General features: G+C 37.3%; 1 protein-coding gene across 1 annotated transcript in view; it reads right to left on the bottom strand.

The window, feature by feature from the left end:
- ak5 (adenylate kinase 5) overlaps nt 1–13,913 on the bottom strand; it is an 85,414-nt gene that overhangs the window by 59,306 nt on the left and 12,195 nt on the right. Inside the window, exon 5 of the mRNA XM_020629264.3 lies at nt 11,047–11,160. Coding sequence (XP_020484920.1) covers nt 11,047–11,160 — 114 coding nt within the window. The remainder of the gene's footprint in view (nt 1–11,046; nt 11,161–13,913) is intronic.

Genomic DNA, 13,913 nt, shown 5'->3' with positions numbered 1-13,913 from the left:
CACTGAATGAAATCCTCCTCATCTGGTTGTTCACACATGCACCTCACACATAAATGTTCCCCTCTTGGATTCATCGCAACATCTTTTATGAGACAATGAAGAAAATAGTCCCTAGTTTCCCTCAGTCTATTGCAAGAAAATGTTGCTTTGATAAGATCAATAGCTTCTTCTATGTATTCATTTCTTTCCCACTAATGTTAGATGTTGTACAAGCTTATCTGACAAACTTTAACTTCTATTGAAAAATGTATTCTTTCTAATGTTTTGCCCTAACTGAACTGGTATTGATTTATTTTAAAACCTTGTGTTTTTCTACTTTACAACTGTTTTATTTTCCTGCCTTTGTGGAGCACTTTGTAAATTTGATTTATTCAATGAATAAAGGTCAATATTCAGCTTTCACTAATAGGTCAGTGTTGTCGTCAGCTCTTAAACCCTCAGTTCAGGGGTTTATTTTTTTAATCTTTGAATAAGAAAACAAATGAAGCATATTAATCCAGCAAAAAAATTGTTATCATGACGTACTCTCTCCAGAAATAGACCTTATTCATTGGGCTTCTGTTGTATCATGTAGAAACCGCTGATTACAGGCTTCACTCCAAACTACTGTTTGCCTTCTTTCTGCTCTGCTTTTCTATGAGCTGGCATGGCTATCAGGCGTCTCCATCTGTCTCCATAAACCCTGCGGTTGTTTCCTCTCTCTGCTGTCCAGTAGCTCTCGTAGAGAACAGACTGTTCATTTTCAGACGTCTCAGAGAGGTTTGAATGGCATAAATCTTACTGATGCAAACAAACAGAACTATAAATGAACAAGAACATTTAGCTGAATATAAGTGGGCCCTTGGTCATGTGTTAGCAGGCAGCTGGGCTCAGTAAAGGCTGTAAAAGGTGGGAATCTTATGGTCTACAAAATGTCAAACTTTTCAGGAAACTATCTATCATCCATCGTCCAACAATCAGAGAAAACCCACAAACTTTCAATTTAGCATAAAACAATAAAGCAACACATCCTTTCAAATGAGAAGTTTAAATTTGCTAATGTTTGGAATTATTGCTGAAAACATTAACACAAGAAAATTAATTATGAAAATACCAATTTACCTCCTCAGATGTTGATAACTGACCACCAAAGTCCACTTCAGACTGACTACAAAAACCAAGCTATCCCCATCAAAGCCCACAGTGGAATGTCATTTTTTTACAGGAGAAATCAAATTGTTTACCGTCTGGTTCAACTAACTGTTTCAGTCTCTCTATATCAGTTATCATAATTGTTAGTAAAAACTGTGGCCTCATCTGTTTTGGTTACAGCTTAAGAGTTATTCATCATTAGTCATAATAAATAGGGCTGTGTCTGATTTGACTGACAGGCAGGCTCGTTTTAGATGGCAAGGCTATCGAAGTTTCCCGTCACTGACCTTAATCTGTCAGCTTTCTCAATGTTTTTTAATCATTTGCTGAATGACAAGTTTGATGAGTTAGACTGGCATGTCTCAGCAACCCAGATATTCATTTGGCCTGCCTTTACTCCACTTCTTTGCCTGCTTCTTAATTAGCTGAAGTTATTTGAGGTCAGCATTTCCAATAGGTGAAACCATTGCTCGGGTACATAAAGCCTTTTCAGAAAATAACGGGTGACAACATTTAGACTATGTCCTTGTTTTATAGTCTTTGGAAATAACAGGATGATTTATATGGTTGACAAATTGATTAGTTGTCTCATCTTCTGCTTATTTTAAGAACATCTTTACGTTTAATGGTTTAACTTAGAGAAAAACAGAAACTTCTCTATCGAAGGACTGTAATATAACCGGCTGTCCGCACATGTATCCAGTATTCAGGTTACTTAAATGAAACCTGGGTGGTTCATGATCTGTGAATCTTGTCCCAAAGTGAAAAGAACAAGTTGTCATCTACTTCTCGGAAAACGAGAGTTTTTAACAGGCCTACACAAAAAGCAGCAAAGACATCAGAGTCTTTGAAACTCCCCCTGAAGCACCTAGAAATCAGAAGGAGCAAGTTGAAGACATGTGCACTTACAGCATGCAGCTAGAGGGGAAGTGCAGAGTTATTACTATCCAAATTGAATGTACTACAATCCAGGTAATTGGCTTCTGCTCTGTTTTGTTCATTTTCATCTATGTAGAATGTACGTATTTTTACCTTTCTCTCGTTGTAAAATCAGTTCAAAAGGACAAAGAAAGAAATTCATATTAACTGAAAATGGAATTGCGATATTAAAAGGAGCATCCTTCATATTAAAATCAAATCATAGAGATAAAAAGCAATGTTTATTTGCATGATCACCTGTTTGTGTTGCAGGATCAGTACATATTTAACTCAATCAATGATTATTGGCTTTGTGTGACTGATTACTTAATAAAATGTAAAGATGGATGTGCGTGTTATGGATTTCAAAATCCACACAGTTTGATTGACAGGAACGAATAGATAGACTGACAGCTCTGTGGACTATAAGAGGAGAAGTAAAAAGGCTTGAAGGGAGGATGATAGATGATCCCTCTGGACAGCTATAAAGGACCCATAATGGCGACCCACGGGAGCTGCTCAGTAATGGCTGCTGTGATGTTGTAAAGGGCAGCATGGGGTGAAGGGAGAATCATAAAAAAGTCGCCCACAGAGCTCAAACTGTGATGGGGAATATGGGGTCTAACAAAACAAAACCTTTCAGAATACCAACTGCAGGATATTTAAAGCAGTTAGAAGGTACTTTAGAAAACAGATAATCAGATTCAACTCACCAAACATCTGTACAAATATTCTGTAGACTGAAGCTTCTAAGAGGAAAGCCTCTATGCTTAAAGTTTTTATATTTAAGTTTCATAACTTTTTCATAACTTTCATACAAAGTTTTAGAATGTGGCAAGAATTGTCTCCGGAGCTGGCATGTTGCAGAGTCTCTGATGCTGTTATGCTGGCTGTCATAGAGCACTGAGACATTTCCTGAGCCGTGAATTTTATCGGTTGTAAAGTAAGCAGGAATATCGACATTCCAAACAAGCTTAAACTATCATGATTTGCATCAGTCAAACACTATGACTGATGCAAAGCAGTGTAGGCACAAAATAGTAGTGTGTATAAACGTCCAATGCAATTACATCTCTTAAACTTCAAAGCTTTTAACACTCGGTATAATTAAGAATTCACCAGAAATTCAACTTCATGGAAATGGAATGGCTGTAATTTTGGTGTGTTAAGAGCTGCTGATGTACTAAATTACTGAAGAAGCAGAGTATTTTCTGGCATAACTTCACCAACTACCGAGGTGCATGAAGAGAGAAAGGCTTGAAGAGGTCAAAAAAGCTCCAGCAACACTTGTAGTACGAATACTACAAGGCTATATGGAAGGTTTTGCTGTTAATATTCACACATGGTGAATTAAAAAAAAAAGACTCAAAGTAATGCCTTCAGACATATCAGAAAAGACTTTCTTCTGAACACATCATCTTTGAACAGTTAAATAGTTATTGTTGGCTAATTTAGCCCTAAACAATAAGCCACACGCAGGCTCCGATTCCTTGTTAATTTTTTATGTAAAGTTTTATTGCTAAAGTGCCCAAAAATGGCTGACACTAGCTTCTCAGAAATTAAGAAGTATGCTTATAGTCATTGCATTGGGCCTTAAATGGTTGTATGGACAAAATAAGCTTTTTGAAAAGAGTCATCAGCTATGTTGGAAATAAAATGTTTTTTTCCCCTCATCTTAGTATTTTCTCATTTCCATACTCGTTGTTACGTAACTGTTCTTGGGTTGTCATCTTATTTGACATTAGCGTCTGTAGATAACGAGGATTTGCAGGATTTTTTTTGTCCTGATAGCAGGGCTGACTGGAATTGGAGATTAATGAACTTGTACATGTTCAGAGAAATGTCAACAAAAAGCCAAAATAAACTGTTAGGCTAAAACTGGATACTGAAAATGACAAACATGAGTCTTAAAAACTGGTCATGAACTCTTTGAAGATGGCTGACACAAATTTCAAATACTTTCGGACAAAAGTTGTTCTTTTCATTCACTGTATATAAAGGCATTTATAGCCTTTAAAATCCAAAACATCCTCAAAGACTTGCTTAAACCAGATAAGGTAAGTGTAATTTTATGGCTTATGCATGTGATGTTATAGTTTTGTAGTGTTCTGTGCGGTCCATGAGGGAACACTCTTGGTTCATGGTTGGAATATGTTTGGGAAAAAACGGTAGAAAGCGAAGAAGAAAAACGATGCTATGAGAGGCGATAGAGCACAGATCTAACTAAAGAACCTTAAAACCATTCTCAGCTGTGTTGAACATTATTCAGAAACTTTACAGGAAGTACCAAGATCGACTAATGTAAACTTTCTATGAAATGTTCAAAGATATCCGGGTCGGATGATCAATCTAAAATAGTAAGTGGCGGGTTACAGAAAGGTTTATTTAGAGGGTCTTCCTAACAGTCTCTATTGAATTCACAATGAAAGGGTTTAATCTTGGACAACACAAGGTCTCAGCATCTTGTTTATAAAAGCTTACCACTGCTATCTTCTCTCTTTAGAGCTGCAAACAAAGACATGTTAATAACCAGTTATCTCTTTTATTTATTTTTTTCCAACTTGTTTTTTGGGCCATTTTTGCCATTATTGGATAGGACAGGAAATGTTGGGTGGAGAGATTGGGGGAAGACATGCAGCAAAGGGCCGAGGTCAGGTTCCAAATCACGGCTGCTGCGACGAGGACGATAGCCTCAGAGCGTGGGGCATGCGTCGTAACCACAAAGCTATCAGCGCCCCGGCCTCTTAATTCTTTTGTAAATTCTGTAGAGCAGGTCTATTCTACTAATGTCCCCACAGCTCCATATGGCCCTTTTCTATTTTTCAATGGCCTCTATCTGGCCTTTATCTGGCTAGTGTGTCTGACATTTGTTACAATTATGAATAGACCTCACCTGAGCTATTCACCCAGCTATATAAATGGCCATCTAAGAATTTTTGGCCCAGCCATTAAAGTATTTGATAAGCATAAGATACTTTTTTTGTGGTTAGAAAACGTGATCCACGTGGTGTTACCCTATAGCAGGCCGCTGCATCAGTGCCTGCATTAGCCGAGTGATGGTTACCTCCTGTCCAAGAACCAAAGACTATATAAGCCATTTATAAGTAGTTTACCAAACATGGTTAAAAAATACATACTTTATACTACTATCTACATGTTTTAATTTTCTTCCCCAGAAGAAGAAAAACTGCCTCAGGTCTTTGTCTAACCCTCAAGGCCTGTTTGCAAACTGTCATCAACCCTTTTTTTAGCAATTCTTTTATGTGACAATTAAATGGCATCGTGATAATAAAGAATCTTTTCAGCTCATTTGAATTTCTGTGGTTATGCAAAATACAATTTACCAAATTATAACATGAGATTGGACAATTATTTAATTATGATTCTCCTGGGCTCTTTTTTTATTGTGGGAAAGCCCATTAGTGAGTTAGTCACACACTGTTTTTTGGCTCCTATTTACAGTCAGACACAGAGGGAAGGTTTTGAAAACTAATCTGCTCTCCATTTGAAACAGCTGGAATTGCTGATAATAACCACAGCTAAAGCGCAGCTGTGAGCTCTATCAATGAGATGGGAGTGTGTGAACGGTAGGTATTATCTGGGTAGAAATCCCTCTCTCTCAGTACCTGATCCAGCTGCATGTATCATCTCGTTTCTTTTTTTTTCTGTCCTTGAGCAGCTTTCAGACGGGGAACATGTACTAAGTGGAATCTGCTGTCAGACGAGGTGGATCAGGGGACAGCAGCAACCACATTACGAGTTCTCATTACGCCAAGAGTTGGCCTTTTCACAAAGAGAGGGAGAGAATGTACAATTACCTGGGAGAAGAGAAACTGTAATGAACACACGATAGAGGGTAGGCCGTCTATTGAGGTTAGTGTGACGAGTTAAAGAATTCATACACAGCTTTCCTTATGACTGGAGTATTCAGTAAAAGACTTTAAGTACAGATACTGGAAAAAAAACACATATGGAGGAAATAAATCTTCTAATAATGGAGAAATTTGAGTTGACAAGCAGAAGGATAATGTGCAGTATGTGAATGTTTATAGCAAAACTCGGTACTGACCCTGCCTAAAGCTTTGGAAACAGATTTAAACACCCCTTTTAGATAGCATTTAATTATCAAGGGACTGTGTTAAAAAAACTCCACACAAATACATGTTTAACAGCTTGATGTAATGGAAAAACCATTGTTACTCATTTAATGGAGAAAAATCTCTCAAGAATATTTCAAATAGCGCAGCTTAAGTAAACCAATTTATTCCAAGATATCAGCACTTAATTGCATGGTTCTGACCTTGCTGTATAAAGCATGACTCATGAGTTATACTCAAAGTCTCAGTCATATAACATGTTATGCAGAGTCGATAAGAAGATTATGAGTAGACAATACAAAAATATCCATGACCAAAGAAAATTTAAAATCATGCTCCTTCAAACATGGACAATTATTATATAAATAAATTTGCTTTTTTTAAAGACCATTAATCTACCAATATTTGACAATCCATGATCACTTGGAGTCCTTTATCAAGCAAAAAGGGTCGCAAATTGGCTGGTTTCCCCTTTTTAAATGAAGGTTTGTTTCTGAACTCTGGTCTGCAGAGGAAGTTTTAGACTGTTGGTTAGACAAAAGCAGTAATCTGGAGACATCTTTCAGGCTGTGGGAAGGTCCTGAAGCTTTTCAGCCTTTTTAAAGTATTGATTAAACTGATGATTCCTGGTTCCATGGTTACTCTCTCTTCAGTTTCTGATTCTATTCACTGTCCCATCTCTAAAAAAAAGGTATAAGAAGCCCATTAATAAATATTGAAAAAAATGACAATAATATAAAACCCTCAGACAGGGACAGCTGGGGCAGTAAAACTGACTGATGTAACTTAAAGGGAAAGGGTCTGAATTTTACAATTACATTGACAAAAAACTGTATTTAATTTCCTCAAACAAATCATGGCTGATGCCTGAACCACCCGAAAAATTCTATATACACGTACACAGGAACCCAGACATATATTAGGGCTGTCATTAATTAATGCATATATTTTTTAATCGAGATTAATCGCATGCTATTTTGACCCTTTAGGGGCACCGTGGATAAGCCTCCACAGGGTCTCCCTGTAGTCACAATGACGGGAAAAAAACAACATTTGATTGTTAATTCCTTTGGTTGCATTTTTTCACAACTATATATTATATTTCCATGTGTGCATATGTTCATGTATAACTCTCTGAATGAATTTAATAACGCACCCCTTTTTCTTTCTGTACAGATTTGCATGCGGTTTTGTTCACTTGTCTATCTTGTGTGAAATGTAATTGCATTTATGTGTGTATGCTATAGACACCCTTAATAAATGATGAAAAAAAAGACAATCAATTAGAAAGACTGAGATAGCCGTTAATGTTGTAAGTTCAAATAATTGACTGCAGCAGACAGACTCTACAGCCAGCTGAATGCCCCTGGCTGTCTACATTAACGAGACGTTTACATGCATTAACTGGAAAGATGATGTGATAAAACACCACATCATCTTTCACTTAGCGTCACATCTAGAAGAACACCATTTGGTTTTCCCTTCTGTAGCCCACAAACACACATTTAATACCAATCCAGAGCTGAAGTTTAGAAACCTCATTGCTTTTTCATACTACTTCTTAACGTGTAAAACAAACAAAGCATTTGGCAGATGATCTATACATTAAAACAGGATTTAAAAAGCTTGGTGCGTGCAGCAGCATTTGCTAAATTTCTCTAAATGAAAGTGTCAATCATGTTTTTGCCTGGAGACCAGGAAAACCTTTTTGCCTGCACATCAATGTACTCACACATGAATCTTTATTAGCCCCTCTAGGAATTCTGGTTGTTATTTCAAGAATGATTTCAATTCAAATTTATGAACGAATCACAAATCAGTACTTGCTGGATATTGACAGAAATCAAAACCACTTTAAGAAGCACATTTTCAAATGATGGAAATATGTGTACAGTGCAGGCAGCACAGTAAGCACTAAGGTTACCTTATTTTATTCAGTGAAAAATTCAGTTGATGATTAGCCTTGTACATATTAGCCTTTGCTTATTTGTTTATTTTTTGTGTTTATTGTTTATTTAATATTATACCTTTGTACAAAGAGAGCACAATTTACCAAAGTAAAATTCCTTGTGTGTTTAAGCAAACCTGGCCAATAAAGCTGATTCTGATTCTGATTTTAACATTTTCCCTAGTAAACAGGGAATGTAAAACAGCAGGAACAGATCATTCCTAGTGTATATTCTATTTATATAATCATTAGAACTTAACTTAAATGCTCACTTGAAACAATCTTTCCAAAGTTTACTTGAATGTTGCAACAATTTATCACAAACAACACAATTTGGGCGTTTGGCAGCCATTTTTTACACACAATATCTACCATAGATTTCCACTCACACTCACCAGTGATATGATGTTTAGAAAAAAACAAATAGCACCTTTAATAATGAGCACATGCACTTGCTTTTCCTAACAGCTGTAGGAGTTTCTTTAGTTATTATGGAGCAAGGAGAATATTTCTGAACCCTCTTCCATGAATATAAATTCTGTCCAAATCAAACATGAGACTGCAATGTAATTACTTTCTCTGTAATGCAGCTAAATTTAGCAGGTTATAAATAGTCGCCCTGACACCCTCACAAATTCCCCAACCACTCTAAAATGTATTGAGTGTTCATTTAAAAGTTGATTCAAGTTAAGTGAGTTTAAATGCAATCAAGAAAATCAATCCTTCTAAAAGCAATTGACCGTTCTGTGACACAATTGGCCACTCAATTGTAAAGGATAAATTTCCATTAGGGGCCTCCAGCTTTGAAAGAAACTCATTCTAAATAAAACTGTGTCTCCCTCTTTCATCATTCATCCTCCTTGCAATGCTTATTTGCATTGATCTTGATGTATTCAATCAGGGTGGATATAGACTGAATAAAAAGGTGGCCAACGATTGCTCCCCAAAACTAAAGCCAAAACATTTGGAGCCCCCCCTACTGCAGTATAGGTCATGAGCTCTACCTCCTCCATGTTTAATTATGGGATATGGGGCTAACTATAAAATCATTTAAATGCTTCTTATTACACATTTTTAACACAAGAGTCAGAATCTCTTTTGCCGTGGACCTGAAGGATCTTTGCTGTTTTACCAATAAGTTAAATGTACGTTTTGGTTAGCTGAAGGGGCAGGATGTCATCATAACAGAGTCTACGCAACTCTGGCTCCAAATGATGTCACCAGCGTAATATTTCAGCAAAGGTTCCTTCACTTTTGTACAACGGAAGAAGGCTGAGACATCTCATCCACCATGCATTCTTCTCGTCTTAAAGTCGATGCTTATTGATCCTCAGGAAACAGTTAAAAAAAATGAAGTACTCTTTAGTCAGGCAGATTGACGACACAAAGATTGTCTGGGCTTTGACCAGGAGACAGATTCACAGAGTCCTTGCCCCCAGCATGTCTTTACTTGTTCATTTCAGGATCATTGAGCATCGCAGTGACATGGAAAAGCAGTGTTTCACTGTTGAATAGCTGATCAGCAGCAGTAGGGGAAGCAGCGTGAGCTGAAGGTCACTGCTTGCATAAAATAGTGCATCAAACAGTAAAACTGTTCAGCACACTGAATGGTTTATAGCTAATGTTTTAGATGCACACAAAATGGACATAACATGATCCATGAATGAGAAAGTAGAAACACTACCCATGGAATTTTAAACACATTAATGTAGTTCAGAAGACCCCGCTGCTGAAATTTCATCTATGGGATCCATGTTTGGATTTAGACCTAAAATAAAAGTGCTCAGAGAGTAAGTAATATCTGTTATTGTGAAACTCTGATTTTTAATTTAGCTTTTCTTGTTATGGGGTTAAATAGGCCAATAGTGCAGTGATAAAGTTGGGAATTTAGATACAAGAGGTTATGCTTTGGCTTCAAAACAACCAATTTTCTCTTTATTTTTGGGGTGCAGCTAATTGCTGTCTTCTAATGAGTCTCGTTCTGCTTGAGTTTCTGCCTAATGACAGGAACTTTTTTTCCCGCCACTGTTGCCAAGTCATTGGTAGATGTGGAAATGTTGCGTCTGTCTAAATAATATAGTGTAGACCTGGCTTAACAAAATGCTGTCGAGCAACATGAGAGGTTTTCAAAAGTCCACAGCAATAGTTACTACTGTCAGGCATAGTGAAGGTCACAAAGGGGTTTTTTGGTCTGCATACAGGACAACTGTCTACTTAACATATGAGCTAAAGTTTATATTGAACTAATCAAAATTCAAAAGAATTCTGAAAAACGGATGTATGCAAGCAATACTTTAATCTCTTCTATTGTCTTCATTGCAGAACTCTTCATCAGAGGTAGTTTTGTCAAATTTTAGGTTCCAAATTTGCCAGTGTAGACTCCATCAACTGGACAAAGAGTTGGGGCTTTCACTCCTGAAAACTTCCTGCAATTAACATCCATGTTTGCACAAAACCATCAGATTCTTTCACCATGACCGCACTCAGAGTTTTTCCTGCCAGGCCCCTAGTCAAATTCTCATGTGAAGTCGGGTTGTGCCAATGTGTGAATGCAGCATTCAATGTTCAGGAAAATCACCATGGATGAGCAGGCGAGGATGATGGCATTAATAGCAATCAAAAACAGCAATAAAGGAGCACACTCGACAATAAATAAATATTCAGGTGCACGACCGCAACAAAACTTAACTAGAGACAGAAAAGTCAGCACACTAAATGTCCTTCAAGATTCCTTTATCTTGGTAAGAGTAGTGTGCTGACTTTTCTGTCTCTTATTAATATCAGTCAACCCGTGCAATGGCTTCCCTTCCTACAGAGAAAGTGTTCTGCTAGGAGATGCATATGTGAACAGGTAACTCAGGAAGAGTAACTCAGGAGTGCATGTGTGAAAAAGACTGACTTATTTAAACACCTTTAAAAGTATCTGAATCCTATTTCTCCATGGGGACTAACCTGGTCTTCAAAGGACAAAGCCTGTCCGACGTCACGTGGAAACCCATCGATAACAATCCCACTGGCATCCGGGATCTTCATGATCTTCTGCTTGATTTCAGTTATTGTTGTTTCCTGGAAAATAAAGGAAGAACATTTACTCAAAATTATCACCACTTAATGCCTCAGTTTGTTTCTAAATGTCAAAGGAGCAGAAAGATTTCTACAGCTTTATGGTAAAACAATTACCACATCAGTTGCAGTTCATTGGATTTGTGGTCAATTTACGTAACTCAACAATTAGCCATGTGCTTCAATGTCTGGCATCCCAAACTCTCATTTAACATCAGACAGTTTTCTGACTTCTGACTGACTCTGGCATTTGAGAGATTTCATCAGCAATTTATTGAGCAATGAAAGTAGCGTGTTGTAATCACAAGTGGTCTGCTTTATAAGAGAGTATGAGGGATGACTTCAATGTATTAGTGTTGCTTGAATTCCAAGGTTGCAGTTTAGTTAAAACTCCTTGAAAATGAATGAGCAGCTGATTCAGAGTCATAAATAATAAAACGAAAAATATCAAAAACCTATTGGAGAATTCCACAATACAATAAATCTGCTTATCCAATACATCTGTATGCAGCAGAACAAATGTTTTGACTGCACTTGAGGCCACAGAGTGCCAGCATCCTTTAGCATCAATTACTTCCCCATGGCTGGAGGAGGTCAGCATGTTGGAATGTATTTCTCAGGGCAGAATGCATTATACGATATGGCAGAGATACGTGAGCAATGCTCTGCTCTATAAATAACTTCCATCTCTGGCCGTGCCTAATGCTGAGTATAACAGATGTTTAATTTCCCTCCATTCACAGAATATAAAAGCAGCCACCTGACAGACCACAAAGAGATTACATTTATACAAACGTGGATAGATAGATGAATGCATGCAAGATAAAGTAAGAAATGCTAATCCAGGAAAAGCCATCTGATCCACTGCATGGCTCGATGCTGAGCTCCCACAAGAATACCAGGCATGAGACACTCATCTATTACTGCCAGAGAGATTGTGATCTCTCTTTAACAGCACCACAGACAATCATCACTGCAACAACGTCCAACATACCTAACTCATTCAGCCCTCCTTTTAAACATTGTAGTCAACTCAATGGAGACCACTGCACTGACATTTTAAAACCAAAATGTGACCAATTGAATCTTCGCCTTCTAAGTATCCTCTTTATATGACACAAAACTTAGCCATCTCTTTCAATACTGGTAAGTCACAGTCAAGCTCAGTGAAAACCAATGGGCAACCCCTTTGGTGTTGGAAAAATGCAGTCAATGCGGAAGCACAAAAAACTGCAAAAAAATGTTTCTTTGAATGTCCACCTGAGCCTGACTCCAAATCCAAAGAATCTCCATTAGAGCCATATAAAAATGCCCATTTTTACAGCAAAAATAATTTCACTTAATTTCACACCTTTATTTAAGCACTTGATATCATTGAGGTTTCTCTCATTTACAATGATGTCAAGATACAAATCAACAAAACAAAAATGGCACAAATAAAACAAAGACAGTTTTGGTTTCTATAGCTCATCTCTTTGTTGTTTTAAACTAAACTAAACTCAAATTTATTTTAAATAACGCATCCTTTTAGATTATGCATGAGTATGCATCATCAGGGGCTTAATCTTGTTACTGTTGGCTTTGTTCATGTTGTTTTCATTGTTTGGAGTATGTATATGAGTTTGACAAGCTAGCTGCCATGTTTCAGCAACCAAGACATCCATTCATCCCTCCTGAACCCCACCTCTTCTTCTCAATTAGCCAGTAGTTAGTTGGAGTCAGCATTTCCAATATGGTGAACATCATCTTTGGGCCTCATGATGCCTCTTAAGAAACCAATGGTTGACATCACTTAGACTATACATCCATGTTTTATACAGTCGGTGGTGTCCATACAGCAGTGTATCAATCTTCCTATCTAACTTGGAGCATGATGCCTAATAACTGTTGATCATTTTACAGCATTTTCTGATTTCAGTTGTTACAGCAAGAAAGTTGTCAGTCTCCTAACTTCTAACAGTGATATTTGCTGCGCCAGATGAAAAAAAAAGAGCTGTGAAACATGTTTCAAGACATCATAAAACGACATTAACACATTGCTCTAATCAGAGCTGCTGTTTAAAGCCTCTGAGTAACAGTCAAACTCAAAGAGGATTTTTCCTTTCTTTGTCATCCTTACATACGGGATCATTTAGAAATCATTCTAATCTGATTTGAAGGACTAATCAAACTTCTGAATGAAATGCCACAAGTCACCGTCTCATTTCCAAAATGTCTGCAGCTTGGATGACTCTGCTGTTTATCTCACCGAAAAAAACAGCCTGAGGGCTGATTTGATGATGTGCCAGACAAGGCAGGGAGGATAATTGATGAGGTAAACCAGTGTCCAAGACAATTCATGAGGGGACACAAGTAAAAAAAAAACAAAAAAAACTGCCAGTCACAAGGCAGCCAGGCTGTCGGGATTGTGGTACCTAATTGGAACACTAACGCATCATGGCTCCTACGTTGACATAAGGACCATCATTTCCTGGCTTTAATTTTGTCAATAAAAGTTTAATACCAGTTCATATATTACTTAAACATCATGATTTACCAAAGTCTTTATCACACATTTCAGCCATTAGTCTTCCTCAGGCCAGTTTTTGTAACTACAAACAGATGAATGGGTAAAGGGAAGTTATGAATATAGGATGAAGGACGACCCTGATGGGTATGTATTTATGTTGTACAAACATGAATAGGCTATCTTAGCTGACCATTTATAAGCATATGTAAGCCTTGATTAAAAATATCATATTTTTTAGAATAAAATT

Source organism: Labrus bergylta, chromosome 4 (assembly GCF_963930695.1).
Source record: "Labrus bergylta chromosome 4, fLabBer1.1, whole genome shotgun sequence".
Lineage (NCBI taxonomy): Eukaryota > Metazoa > Chordata > Actinopteri > Labriformes > Labridae > Labrus > Labrus bergylta.
The sequence above is the reverse complement of the archived record's forward strand: the minus strand, read 5'-3'. Positions and strand labels throughout refer to the sequence as shown.